Here is a 14,246-nt window from a genome sequence, read left to right as displayed (position 1 = left end):
CGTCTGTTCCTGCGCGGTTTCGGCCGATCCTCGGCATTCCCCGTCCAGGCACCCGCGCCGTCCTTGCCCGCTCGAAACCGCTCCAACCACTGCCAAGCGTCATCCGGGGAAGCACAGAACGTGGCCACTCCGTCCACCAGTATCCTCAGGCGGGCCGGGAACATCAAAGAGTACTGCACCCCCTCATCGCGGAGAGCCCTCTTGACGGCGACGAAGGAGAAACGGCTGCGTTGGACCTCCTGGGAGTAGTCAGGAAATATTGACACCGACGCGTTGTCTACCTTGTATGGACCAGCCAGTCTGGCCTGCCGCAGTATTATGTCCCGGTCCCTGAAGTGGAGTAGCCGAGCTATCACCGGTCGAGGAGGTCGTCCCGGGGCAAGGGGGCGAGCCGGGACCCTATGGGCTCTCTCCAAGGTGTAGAAGTGCGTCAGACCTTCGGGGACCACCGCATCCCGCAGCCAAGTCTCCAAATACGTGACCATATCATCCCCTTCAATTTTTTCGGGGAGGCCCACCACGCGGATATTGTTGCGTCTGTTGCGCCCTTCCGCGTCAGTTGCTCTCCTCTCCAGTTGCAGCACCCTGCGGGTTAAGTCCTCGAGCGTGGCATCCGACGCTTTCTGGGCCGGTTCCAATACCTCTATAACCAACTCTGCAGCCTTGACGCGGTCAGCAAGCTTGCCATGGTCCGCCTTCAGAAGGCCAAGGCTCGTGGATACCTGGGCGATATCTTGGCGCAACGCCTCTCTCGTGTCCCCGATGGCCTGAAGAATTTGATCCATTTGCTGATGTTGCAGCCCAGTCGCCCGGTCATCCGTACGTTGCAGGTCCTGGGCGTCAAGGGAATCTCCGCTCTGGTCCGGCGGCGCCGCGCCCGTCCCCTTCCGTGGCTTCCCCATGGAGGCCAGCCGGCGACCACCCTGGCACCAAGCACTGCAAGATCGCCCCAGCTCATGCTCCGAAGAAGGCCAAGGACGCTATCACGCTCACTCGCCTGATGCAAGGGCAAGGTCCAACTCGAAGAGGGAAGGAGAAGTGGGGGAGGGGCACAGCCGGCAGGCACAGCCGAACCACAGCACCGACACCCTCAGTGGGGGCTCCCGCAGCCCCAGGGTCCCGCGGCCAACAGCCGAATCACCAATAGTCCCACACCGCTCCGGGCCCCTCAAGTGCCTGCAGGTCCCAAAGCCCGTGTCCAATAAATCAACCGAGTGAGCCCAGGTCCCTGCTCAGGATCAGACGGCCGCCTCGTGGAGCGTGCAGCGCCCCCAGTGCCCCACAGTCAGCAATCAGCGGGGTGGTGCCAGGTTCAGCGGAGCCAGGGTCTGCCGTGGGCCAGGAGGTGACTCCCCAACCAAAAGCTGGGCCCCACCAGCGTTGTTGCCACCAGTTCAGCCGCTACGCCGCCTCAATCCCACAGAGCCGCAGCCGAGGCGGTATCCCCTGCTCCAGGCTGGCCCCACAGCTCCGATGGCACCGCAGGGTCAAAGCGCCCGCCGTCCGCAGCCCCGCTCGCCTCAGGCGGACGCCTCCGCTCCCAGCGCCCGTTCCGAGCTGCTGCGCGGTTCCAGTGCCCCGACACTCCTTCTCTCAGTGCCCGTCCCGTCACCGCTTGTCTGTCAGGTTCCCAGGGTGCGCCCCTCCGTTTCCGGGGCCAAGGTACCCACCAGCAGCGATCCTCAGGCTCCCGCTGCGGCCCGATCTCCGGCCACCCCTCTGAAATTGAGGCCGGGGATCAGCCGCAGGACGTAGCCCAGTCAAAATGGCCGGCGGCCGCCCCCGCAGCTCCTCCTGCAAGGCGAAGGTCTCGGCAGCCACGGGACCCAGCGTACTCCTGTTCAGCGCAAGAGTGTCCCGCTGCAATCGGGAAGCAATCCCGGGTGGTGGTGCCGCCAGGGGGGGTCTGCCTGCAGGATAAACGCCGAGACCGGCCCGGAGCTCAGGGCTCAGGCGTCCGTGCTCGGCAGCATCGTAGCCACGCCCCCATCTAGCACTGTTAAAGCAAGAAGTAGAATCCCTGCTACAAAAAAGTGCAATAGAACCAGTTCCTCTGCACCAACAAAACAAAGAGGTTTACTCTCTATACTTTCTGATTCCAAAAAAGGATGGCTCTCTAAGGCCTATTCTAGACCTCAGACCGCTAAAGATATACATACAGTCAGACCATTTTCACATGGTCACACTATAACAAGTCCTTCCGCTTCTGTGGCAAAACAACTTTCTTGCTACTTTAGATCTTAAGGACGCATACTTCCACATTCCCATTCACAAGGCTCACAGGAAGTATCTCAGATTTGTAGTAGACGGACAGCACTATCAATTCAAAGTACTCCCATTCGGAGTCACAACAGCACCAAGCGTATTCACCAAGTGCTTAGCAGTAGTGGCAGCACATTTACGAAGACAAAACATCCATGTCTTCCCGTACCTCGACGACTAGCTCATAAAAGCCAGCTCATACAACCAATGCGTGGAACACACTCATGCCACAATACAACTGCTTCACGACTTGGGATTCACAATAAACCATGCCAAGTCCCATCTACACCCATCAAAAGTACAACAGTACCTCGGTGCCACAATAAACACCTCAAAAGCGCTTGCCTATCCCACTCCAGCACGGATAGCCAGCATACAAACTCTTCTAACAAGGTTTCAGCTACAACACTCCCTTCCAGCAAGAGTGTTCATGCAACTCATAGGGATGATGGCCTCTTGCATTTTCATAGTGCCCCATGCAAGACTTCAAATGCGTTCGCTACAAGAATGCTTATCACGTCAGTGGAACCCGGCTCAAGGTCAACACCTAGTGTTGGTAGACGGTCAGACTCATCGCTCTCTGCAGTGGTGGAACACCAAAAACCTTTCCACGGGATGACCGTTCCTAGAGCCAGTTACTCAGATAATCTTAACTGCGGACGCATCGCTCTCCAGCTGGGGAGCCCACCTACTGCAACACACCATGCAAGCCAGCTGGACACCACAACAAAAGTTACTCCACATCAATCATCTGGAGTTACTAGCAATATTCCTAGCACTAAAAGCTTTCCAAAAGCAAGTATCAAACAAAGCTGTGTTAGTGCGCACAGACAACATGACAGCCATGTATTACATACAGAAGCAGGGGGCACACACTCCCTGCAGCTATCTCAACCAGCACAGGACATATGGCGGTGGGCTATACCTCAAAACATATTCCTTCTAGCCCAGCATGTTCCTGGAGTACAAAATACCATAGCGGATCTGTTAAGTTGTCAAACACAACAGACCTACGAGTGGGAACTTCATATGCAAGCTCTTCAGCCATTCTTTCAGATGTGGGGACAACCTCAGATAGACCTATTTGCCACCCACGAAAACGCCAAATGCCCAAGCTTCGCCGCCAGATATCCACACCCACTGTCCAAAGGCAATGCGATATGGATGAACTGATCAAACAGATTTGCGTACGCTTTTCCACCTCTACCACTCATGCCACTAGTAGTACGCAAACTACAGCAGCATTCTCTGACCCTCATCCTAGTTGCTCCAACATGGGCCAGACAGCTGTGATACACCACACTACTACAACTGTCGGTAGTACCGCACCAAAAAGTACACCTGTCTCCACACCTCTTTACACAGAACTGTGTGGAGATCAGACACCCGGACCCAGCTCAGCTCAACCTTGCGATCTGGCTCCTGAAATCCTAGAATTCGGATATTTGAACCTTCCTCCAGACTGCATGAATGCCATAAAAGAAGCTAGACATCCAACCACTAGGGCATGTTTTGCAGCCAAGTGGAAACGATTTGTAATATATTGTCACAACAACAATATTAATCCTCTAGATGTGTCTATTCAACACATCATAGGATACTTACTGCACCTCCAAAGATGCAACTTAGCCTATACGTCTATTAGACTACATCTTGCTGCAATAGCCGCATATCTGCAAAATAGACAACATCTATCTCTATTCAGAGTGCCTGCCATTAAAGCCTTTATGGAAGGCCTCAAAATAATAATTCCTCCCAGAGTACCACCTTCACCTGAGTGGAATTTAAACGTTGTTCTCACATGGTTAATGGGACCTACCTTCGAACCCTTACACAAATGTGAACTACATTTTAACATGGAAAGTTGCGTTCCTAGTAGCTATTACCTTTCTGCAGAGAGTTAGTGAACTACAAGCACTAACCATTCAAGAACCCTTCTTGCAAATGCATCACAATAAGGTAGTTCTGCGTACTAATCCAAAATTCTTACTCAAAGTCATTTCTCCCTTCCATCTCAATCAATCTGTGGAACTGTCCGTTTTCGTCTCACAACCACAGACAGTACCAGAAAGAGCTCTTCACACTTTAGATGTCAAAAGAGCATTGCTATACTACATAGAGGGGACACAACCCTTTTGTAAGACAAAACAACTTTTTGTGTCTTTCTCACCACCACACAAAGGTAATCCCATTTCAAAATCTGGGATAGCTAGATGGATTGTCAAATGCATACAGATTTGTTACCACAAGGCTAAACGTATGTTATCTGTTCCTCCTAAAGCCCACTCTACAAGAAAAATAGGAGCTTCAATGGCATTTTTAGGGAACATTCCCCTAGATGACATCTGCAGAGCAGCTACATGGTCTACACCGCACACATTCACAAAACACTATTGTGTAGATGTGCAAACTAATCAACAAGCTAATGTGGGCCAGGCTGTTCCCAAAACATTATTCCAAACTACTGCAACAGATAGGGGTGGTCACTGCTAGGGATGGGTACTGCTATACAATCTATGCAAAGTGTGCAATCTGTAGCTCATATGCCTCGAACGGAAAATGCTACTTACCAGTATGCATCTGTTCTAGGCATGTAGAACTGCCGAGTTGCACACGCCCACCAGCCTCCCCGGCTACCCTTGTCTGTTCCAGTATTATCTTAATTAGATGCAAATTACATGGGCATCCTTCCTTTTCTTGCAAAGCTCCATAATTTCCCTTATGGCAAAAAACAATCTGGGGATGGAGCTTGGTGGCGATCTATGCACAGTGTGCAACTCTGCAGCTCTACATGCCAAGAACAGATGCATACTGGTAAGTAGCATTTTCCTTCTAGAAGATGTATTTAGGGTTAAGTGGAGCAGAGACTTGTGTATGTATTTCTGCTGTTTCCTCTCCTGTCTCGAACTCTATGAAAAATCTGTGGTTAGAAGTATCCTTCAGAAGAGCAAGTTATCTTCATTAACACTTTCTGGTGGATACTCTATCCAACCTCAGATGCCTCACTGTCCTCCCACCTCCCCATTTTGTGGAATGGTCTCTTTTCCCATCTAAAAATAACCCAATCCCAAAATCTGCATACTGATGCCTCTGGTGAAGCTTTGGACTCTGAGTTTGAAGGCATGGACAAAAAGAAATTGACGTCCGTGTGCAGGGTGATGCACGTATCATCTCGGCTCCGTCACTTTCTGGACAGAGGAAAGTTAATGCAGAGTCACATGAAATGCTTCTGGATCCAGTCTGGTGCGTTGGGTTTATTCTAAAGGTGAGGAATCTGCAGTACCAGAAGGAGCATTAACAAAGGTAAATAACTTTGTTCATCTCTTAGCTGATCGAGACTTCTTGCTGCAGATTCCTTACCTTTGAATTATCCCCAGGCGTCGGACTGGATCTAGAATATTTTTGTAAGCAGTACCTCTGCGCGCTGGTAGGTGCCGTCGCGGCTTCACATGGCGTCATCCACGCTGGAAGTCACACGGCGGTGCCTATATAGGCGCCACCCCAGCGCGCTGATGTCAATGCCTGTCTTCTCTTGATGTCGTTGACAGACCTGTATCTTGTGTTCATTTAGTGCCTCAAGTGCGACCCTGATCTAAAGGCCTGCTCCAATTGCCGTGCTAGAAACCAGAGGGAGCTCGATGTGTGATGCCACAGCAATCTCATTCCCTGTCGAGAGGAAGGTCCCGGGAGCGATCGCGGAATCTGAAATCTTCATCACACTCGAAGTTGTTGGGCCACTCGGGTCAGTCCCATCGTATGAAGAAGAGCAAGAAGTTGAAGAGGTTTTCGACTTCACCAGATTCGTTGGCCGATAAGACGAGGGAGTGTCGTCATTCGAGGCCTGGCTTCTCGGTTGAGCCGGCACCTGAGTCGGCTCCGCGTTTCCTCAAGTTTCCGGGGATGGTGCGACTCCCGCTCATCTTCACAAGTTTTATGAGGCCATGAGCATCATATTTGAGCGGCCTGCTCCAGTCGGCATGCCGTTGGGCCCCGCAGGTTTGGGTGTGGCTCCTACTGGATCACGCCGTAGACTCTGGCGCCAGTTGGGACCCTTGGATCCCTGCCGGCAGCGCCATCCCCATTTTCATCCCTAACTGCGATACGGAGTCGGATGGGCGTCGCTCAACTCTGGCACCGACCGGAGCCATTCCTTCTAGGCAGAAGCCTGAGCCCTATTCTCATGGGCTAGAACTCGGGAGGATGTGGATGGGTTACTGTACCCTGAATAATGCCAGACCTTTGACCCAAATGAATACTGGTCTTAGGATTTGTCGAAAGCCATCAGACTGGACACTTCTCCAGATACTGGTATGCTTTCCCGCTACCATGGCTATGTAGGAGGGAGCGTTCTTCGCAATGGTGGAGAGGAGGGCGGCCAAGGTCCTGGACCTTAGCCTTCTCTCAGTTGCAGTCAAAACCTCCTGCATTTGCTGGGGTTCACTATCAACATACCAAAGTCACACCTGACTCCCTCTCATTTGCTCCCCTTCATCGGAGTTGTTCTGGACAAGGTGCAGTTTCAGGTCTATCTTCTTGTATGGCGGGTGCAGGATATTCGGGCTATGATACTGATGTTTCAGCCTTAATCCTGGATTTCTGCGAGACTGACTCCAAGACTGCTGAGTCTCATGCTGGGTTTCATGGCCTCCTGCATCCTGCTTGTGACACATGGCCGCTGGCATATGCAGGCGCGCTGTGGGACCTGAAGTTCCAGTGGGTGCAGCATCGGGGAAATCTCTCCGACATGGTCCAGATCTCAGAGGGAATGGCACAAGATCTGCAGTGGTAATTAATGAACCACGATTGGGTCAGCGGCAGAACCCCTCTCCCTTCCCCAACCAGATCTGACCGTAGTGACAGATGTGTCACTCCTGGGATGTGGCCGCCATCTTCGAGAGGTGGAGAGCAGAGGCCTCTAATCTGTCAGAATCAGGACTCCACATCAACCTTTTGGAGCTCCGGACGATCTGGCTGGCATTAAAAGCCTTTCTGCCCTCCGTCAAGGGAAGGCTAATGCAGGTGTTCACAGATAACACCACCTTCAAGTGGAACTGCGACAAACAGGTTGGGGTGGAATCGTGGACCCTCTGTCAAGAGGCCCTGCGTCTCTGGACATGCCTGGAAACGCCAGAGCACTTCCCTGGTTGTTCAAAACTTGTGGCGCTCTCTGAACGCCAGAGGTGGTGCAAGGTCTCTTTCAGCAGTAGGAGGAGCCTTGGACAGATCTGTTCGCCACCGCCGAAAACCGCATTGCTAGCAGTTTTACACGCTAGAGTTGCCACGCCGGCTCTCGCTCTGAGACACTTTTCGACTCAAGTGGAGCTCAGGCCTTGTGTACGCCTTTCTACCCATACCACCCCTGCCCAGAGTTCTCAAGAAGATCAGGAACGACGGGGCCCAAGTCCTCTTTGTGGCTCCAGACCAGGATCAGAGAGTTTGGTATCCCGGGTTGTTGAGCATGTCCATCAGTCCTCTATGGCAGGATCTTCTGTCGCAGCAGCAGGAGTGGTTCTCCACCCAAACCTGTCAACACTCCGCCTTGCGTGGTGATTGAGCGGTGACAATTGACACCTAAAGTATGTGATGTCATCTTGGTAGCCAGGTGTCCCTCCACGAAAATGGTGTAAGCCTGCTGTTTTGCAAGTTTGTGGCATGGTATTTAGTAAACCAGGTTGCTCCCCTTTCTCAGGTTTCTCGCTTTATTCTTTCCCTTTCTCAGCATAGCTCTGCTCTGGTTACCTTAAAGGGTTATCTTTCTGCTTTTTTAGCTGATCTGTGGTTGCCTGACCAGCCATCCGTCTTCAAATCCCCTATTGTGCATAGTTTCTTCAAAGGTTTACAACATATATTTCCTCCTTCTCCCTTTACAATGCCTCAGTGGGACCTTAATCTCGTCCTGATGTGCGCTCCCTTAGAACCCTTGCACAACTGTTCTCCCAGGCTCCTTACCATCAAGACTGCCTTGCTGGCAACAATGACATCTGCCCAGAGGGTCAGTGAGCTCCAGGCTTTGTCATCCAAGCCTCCATACCTAACCATCTTCCCAGAAAAGCTGGACATGCTGGTTCCACAAACTAGAGCTTCCTTTCTGCTGAAAGTAGTCACTCCCTTTAATGTAGATCAGTCCATCACTCTGTCTACTGTTATGCTCTGCCACAGCCCTCTATGGAAGGAGTGTGACTTCTCTGTCTGGACCCAAAAAGAGTGTTGTCGTTTTACCTTGACAGCACGAAAGAGTTTCAGGTGGATGACTAACTCTTCGTGGAGTATATCAAAGCGAAGAAGGGAAAGGCTGTGTAGAAGTGGACCATCTCCCAATGGGTCATGCTCTGCCTTAAAATCTGCTACATATTGGCCAAGAAGTAATCCCATGAAGGTTTGCATGCTCATTCTACTGGCGCCAAGGTTGCAACCACTGCATTAGCATGCAGTGTCCCAGTCCTGGACACCTGAGAGTCAGCAACCTGGGCATCCTCGGACCCATTCGCAAAAAATGACTGCCTGGACAGTCAGGTCCCTTGGCATGAGCACTTTGCACGTTCGGTCCTACAGGACTTTCTTGGTATTATGTTTTTTCTCAGACCCACCTGTTGGGCTTAGGTATCTATTCTAAGGTAAGAAATCTACAGCTAGAAGTCTCTATCAGATGGACAAGTTACTTACCTTCGGTAACACATTATCTGATAGAGACTCTGCAGATTCCTTTCCGACCCACCCATCTTCCTTGTTCTGAGAACGTATTCTAGGAACAGGGCTTTCCCCTTACAGGGCCTTAGTTTTCCATGCCAATCGTAAGTGTTATTCAAGGCTCCACATTCCGTTAGCATGCTGGGGTGGCACCTACTTTTTGCCATTTTTCCAGAACATTAGGACCATTAACTGTTATGTACATAATTTTAGAATCGCATCAACTTTCTGTAAATGTTTCAATACATTGCGTCATATATTTTGACAGTTTCATCTGTGCTGCAGTGCGTGGTCCAATCTATAAACAGGTTGCACATCATCGTACTTTATTTCTTAACCTTTCCCTCCACCACGTGGGGTGGCACCTTTATAGGCACCAGGCATGTCACTTACAACGCCACATAGAGCCAATCAACGCACCTTACCTTTGTGCAGGGGTACTGCTCATGAAAATCTTTCCGGATCCTGTCTAACGCCTGGGGATAATTCTAAGATAAGTAATCGGCGGCTAGATAGAGTCTCTACCAGATAAGGTATTACAGAAGGTAAGTAACTTGTCCATTAATTCCTAAAATAACAGGACCTGAAAAGGAAGCGGACAAAATGGTAAAGAAATGCCAGAGAAGAGAGGTTCCCAGTCTAGTTAGTGGGGACACACTACTCTGTTGTCTAGGTTTACAGTAACTTGGCCAATTCAAAGAAAAATTGAATTGGAGGCTAGATAGGGACAATACACAAAACAGTAAGCAACAAAAGGGGGCCCGAGGACACTGCCAGGGTATGGGACAGGGGATGGTAGGAGAGAAAAGAGGACAAAGGGGAAATACCTGCATTGGCTGTAAAAAAAAAAGAAAAACAGATCTATAAGCCTGGGAAAGATTGGGAAAATAAAGGAGAGCTTAAGGGGGTGAGGTAATCCTAGAGTTGGGTTGGTTTTACAGACAAACACTGGGAGCAGCAGAGGGCAGGCTGGAGCAGCAGTGGGCAGGCGAGATAAAAACAACCCTTTGAGCATTTTTCACCAAACATGGTTGTCACCTAGTTCATTTTGTCAACTTGGTGAATGCCATTCTTGGAGAAAATAAATGGGAATTAAAACAAAGGTCCTCAGAACTGATTTCAACAAGTTTTGGTTGTGTTCTCCAAAATTGCATACATCTGGGTTGGGTATTTACTCCTGCTCTATGTTGAAACTACAAAAGATATTTAAAAAGCGCACCGCCCTGCTGTAGCTGCAGCTTACATTTGCCCACTGAGAACCTTTCCATCTATTGAAGAAAGGTTTGTCTTTATTGCTATATTTTAACGTCTTGACTGCTTTCTTCCTTCCTGATAGTTCCGCGATTCCATTTGTCAAAAGACAGTGCTATTGAGCGGGATCCCTGACATCATGGATGAGGAGGCCTTGCAGGATGTGCTGGAGATCCACTTCCAGAAGAGGAGCAATGGAGGCGGTGAGGTGGAGCTCGTGCATTACGTCCCCCTCGGCAAGGGCGCAATGGCAGTCTTTGAAGAGGATGTGGAGTAGGACTGGCTCCACAGGAAGAACGACAGCCAAACCCTCTTTCTAGAAAAGATAACCCTATGTCTTTGATGAACAAGCCTACAACTGCTCATCAACACATGAGCATAGATCCCTTGATTATTAAATATGTGTTGAAATAAAGGAATGTGCTTTATGAGTCTAATAATATGTTGAAATGAAGGAAGACACTAGTACTTATTTTTCCTCTTGAGATTGCAATTGCGTGAATTTGGCTGCTAGGGACATAAAAGCAATGTATACAAAATGAATATGTTTATTTCGGGTGAGGCCATGTGTCATACCTTTTGGGTTTTGACCAAGCAACAAATGTGCATGAGTTACGCACCACTTGGCCTCTCACCAGAAAATATAATATAATGCAAATGTAAAATGTAGGCTCTTGCACTGGAATACATTTCAGTTTAGCTCCTCACCATCTTTACTCCAAAAGGTGTTGAGACTTTCGGTATAGTCTACTTTTTTCTTTATTGCTTACATTTATTGATATGGTAAATATGTACATATGGATTTATGCCAATGGAAGTGGAATGATATTCCAGAACAGAATAGGATGTATTCGGATATAAGGAATGCACCCAGTTAAGTGTGTGGATAGCTGTTTATGTTGCTTGCTACTGAAGGATTTTTTTAAGACTGGCCGATCTGCTTCAGGGCCCTACCTCCTTCCTTACATTGTACCAGGAGAGCCTATTTAGGTATTCGTTCCAACTTTGGCATAAATGTGGTGTTATCATTTTGCATGCACAATTTGTGATACTGGGGTGGGGTAATTAGTGGGAGCACCTTTTCTGGACTTCAGAGTGGGGGATAAAACCTTAATTGCATGTGTTTCCTCCATTTAGGAGTGCACAGATGCAATATGTGCAATATTTACCATCAATATTTTCGCTGTCTTTTTCTTTTAACCTGTCGATAATCTTTTATCCACAAAACCGTGAGTACTCAGTTTGTGTCCCAGTTGTAATCCCAGTATGAGATTTGGACTTGTGATTCTAATGAGGGCCTCATGGGAATGTCCAACTTGTAATATGGGCCTTATGGTTTCTACAAATACCTTGAATCTGTCTCGGCTGTACATGAGAAAAAATAGTTCATACATGGGCGCAGAGCTACACAAACAGCTAAGGATTGTGCTGTGGGGCTTGTAGTTGTTTTGATTCACTGAAACCAAAAGTGGAACTGGTTATAGACCGGATTGTTCGCTTTTAGAGTGGACAACGCCTGGGGACAAAGTTGATAAATTGAAGACTCCTCAATTGTAGGACAAGATCACAGTCCAAGTGGGGCAGTGGTACCAAGTTAAGAGCAAAGTCTGTAGATACATTTCAGATGCCTTATGGCCATAACCAAATAAAGAATTGTGTTTTTCTTTTACGAAAGGTAGAGAAGGAGCCATTTTCTTGCCTAGGAATGGTGATGGGGCCTTACTAAATAATGGAGTCCGGTTGTGAGGCAAGGTGCATGTGTTGCTGTTTTGATGCGAAGGACTGTGAAAGTCATAAGTAAAATGCTAAAGCCAGTGGTTGAGGGCAGAGTCCAATTTCTTCACCAATCTCTAGGACAAGTGGATTAGATTTGAGCAGCACAGGCTGATTTATGATTCATGCTGCATCCAGTGCTAGAAGATTTGGGACATTTTGCTCTGTGACCGTATTCGTGATTGTGATACTGGAGTTTGGTTACTTTTTGTTGACCTGCTCTCAGTGAGTTTGATCATTCGGACCATTGGGCTCCTGGGTTACGTCATCAGTTTTTCTTTAGCCAGATGGTTGTGGTTGTGTCATGAAGAGATGTAACAGTTGTTTTCTCAATTAGTCGAAACGTCAACAGCTTCCTCATAGTAAGACTGGCTGTAGGATATGTTTTGGACTAAACCATATTGAGTTTTTGTGGATCTATTTTATGTTAATAACAATCTAGCTAGATTGTGTAGCACCTTGTATATTTAATCACTTTTTTTAAATCAAGTACAGCAGTGTCTGCCCTCCACAATTAAACCTTCTTATGTTAATCCAATATAAATATTGTGGCATTTGCTAAGCCATGGTCCATACTTTATTTCATGAGCACTACGTTTAGCGTTCTTCCCTGTGGCGTTTCCTTGGGGACAATTGTTTCCTATGCCCTGTCTAAGTTCTTCCATTACATTGTCAGCTTATGTCTACTAAGTCATTTAAAGCATAACTTTCAAATAATTTGAGTGCCCGCGGTGTGCATCTGATATTCACCATGAGTCAACACAATCAAGAGGAAAATTATAATCCGTCAGACTATTTGGTTTGATTTAGTCTATTGCAGATATTGCACTTGAGTCATGGGCTTGTCAATTTTGGTTTAAACATTCGCTTTATTAGTTTATGATGGGTGAGACTAAGAAGTGAATACTTTATTAAAGCACTGAAAATAACAAATGGTTATTATGAGGAGAGGGGAAAATGGGGCAGCCTTTGCATTGGCTGTCCTGCGGGAAGAATGGGCATGCACATTGATGGTGGCATTAATGGGAAACAAAAGAAGGTACTTAATCAAGGCCATTGGATGCTGCTGTTTTTTACCTGAATAGTGTGGGGGAGAAAGCAAATGCTGTAGTCGCCGATTTGTTGTGATTGGTAGCAGAGGGAGCATTTGTGGAAACACTCTTAGGTGAAACTGACGAGCAAGGATGGTGTTTGTGAAAGTGATTTGGAAGTGATTTGCAAGTGATATTCAAAGTTCTGTTGACAATAATCAGGGTGGACAAAGATTCACACCCCCATGTATTGCCCAGTCAAAAGAGAATCTTGTTTCATACTCTTGTACCTATTTGAAAGTCTGTTCTTGCCTTCCCCACCTGCACTAAGTGCATGTAATAAAAGAGTTTGAATGGTATGGTTGCGTCCGTCTTCATACCTCGTAATTAGAAACTGGTGTTGTATAGTTCCTTACGGTGTTTGTGAAGAGGCACTACTCTCATACCTTATGTGAAACATATCATTGAACACTAATAAAACGCTGTTTAAGTGCCTAGTGATCCCACCAGTAGCAGTATGTGGTTTTCATTTTCAGAACATAACAGATGGTCCAGGAAGACTGTACGATTTTCGGACCTTGTACCCATTGTACAATTGCTATACTCACTGTGTGTGAGTCCTCACAGTAGTATCACTTAAAAACTGAATGTACTTGTTCTATGGCTTTCCATATGTTTTTTGCAACTTGATAGAAATAAAATTGTTAAAAAAAAATTCTGACTTTGTTAATTCACCTGCTCTTGGCAAATGTCAAAGCCACGCCTGTCTTAATAACTGGGTAAACGTAAAGGAGTCTCATAAATCTTGTGCATTCAGACCCTTGTGTTTCACTCTTGTGATATGCGATCTTCCTTTCACTTACCATAGGCAGAGGCATTTCACCCTCAGAAGTGGCCTTCATCTAGTCTGTGGTGGCACTCTGCCAGGGATGGGGTAAACAGAAGCGTTTCAGCTAGTGTGCGATGTATCTCTCCTAAGCTCCTCTAGTGTTCACTTTTATGTGGGCATCACCTATAATCCAGTGCTGGAGAACAGAAAGCATCTTACATGACTGCGGGTCAGTGTCAGGAGCGGGGTCACTCCCTGTACCTTAAATTCGCCAGCTGAGGTTGGTAACCCTAGCAATGCAGACCTCTGCACTGATGCCGAACCAGGATTTATCTGGAACAGATTCTTTTGACTCCTCTCCTTCTTCTGGGCCTCGCTCATGGTGAAGATGAGCTGGGGCTCGAATGGCGCCT

General features: G+C 47.9%; 1 protein-coding gene across 4 annotated transcripts in view; it reads left to right on the top strand.

The window, feature by feature from the left end:
* IFI35 (interferon induced protein 35) overlaps nt 1–13,361 on the top strand; it is a 274,901-nt gene extending 261,540 nt beyond the window's left edge. For all 4 annotated transcript variants that reach the window (XM_078645325.1, XM_078645324.1, XM_078645323.1 and 1 more), the window contains one exon: nt 10,286–13,361. In XM_078645325.1, coding sequence (XP_078501451.1) covers nt 10,286–10,477 — 192 coding nt within the window. In that variant the 3' untranslated portion in view covers nt 10,478–13,361. The remainder of the gene's footprint in view (nt 1–10,285) is intronic.
* Nucleotides 13,362–14,246: the final 885 nt, after the last annotated feature.

The sequence above is a fragment of the Lissotriton helveticus genome, chromosome 5_1, assembly GCF_964261635.1.
Source record: "Lissotriton helveticus chromosome 5_1, aLisHel1.1, whole genome shotgun sequence".
Lineage (NCBI taxonomy): Eukaryota > Metazoa > Chordata > Amphibia > Caudata > Salamandridae > Lissotriton > Lissotriton helveticus.
The sequence above is the reverse complement of the archived record's forward strand: the minus strand, read 5'-3'. Positions and strand labels throughout refer to the sequence as shown.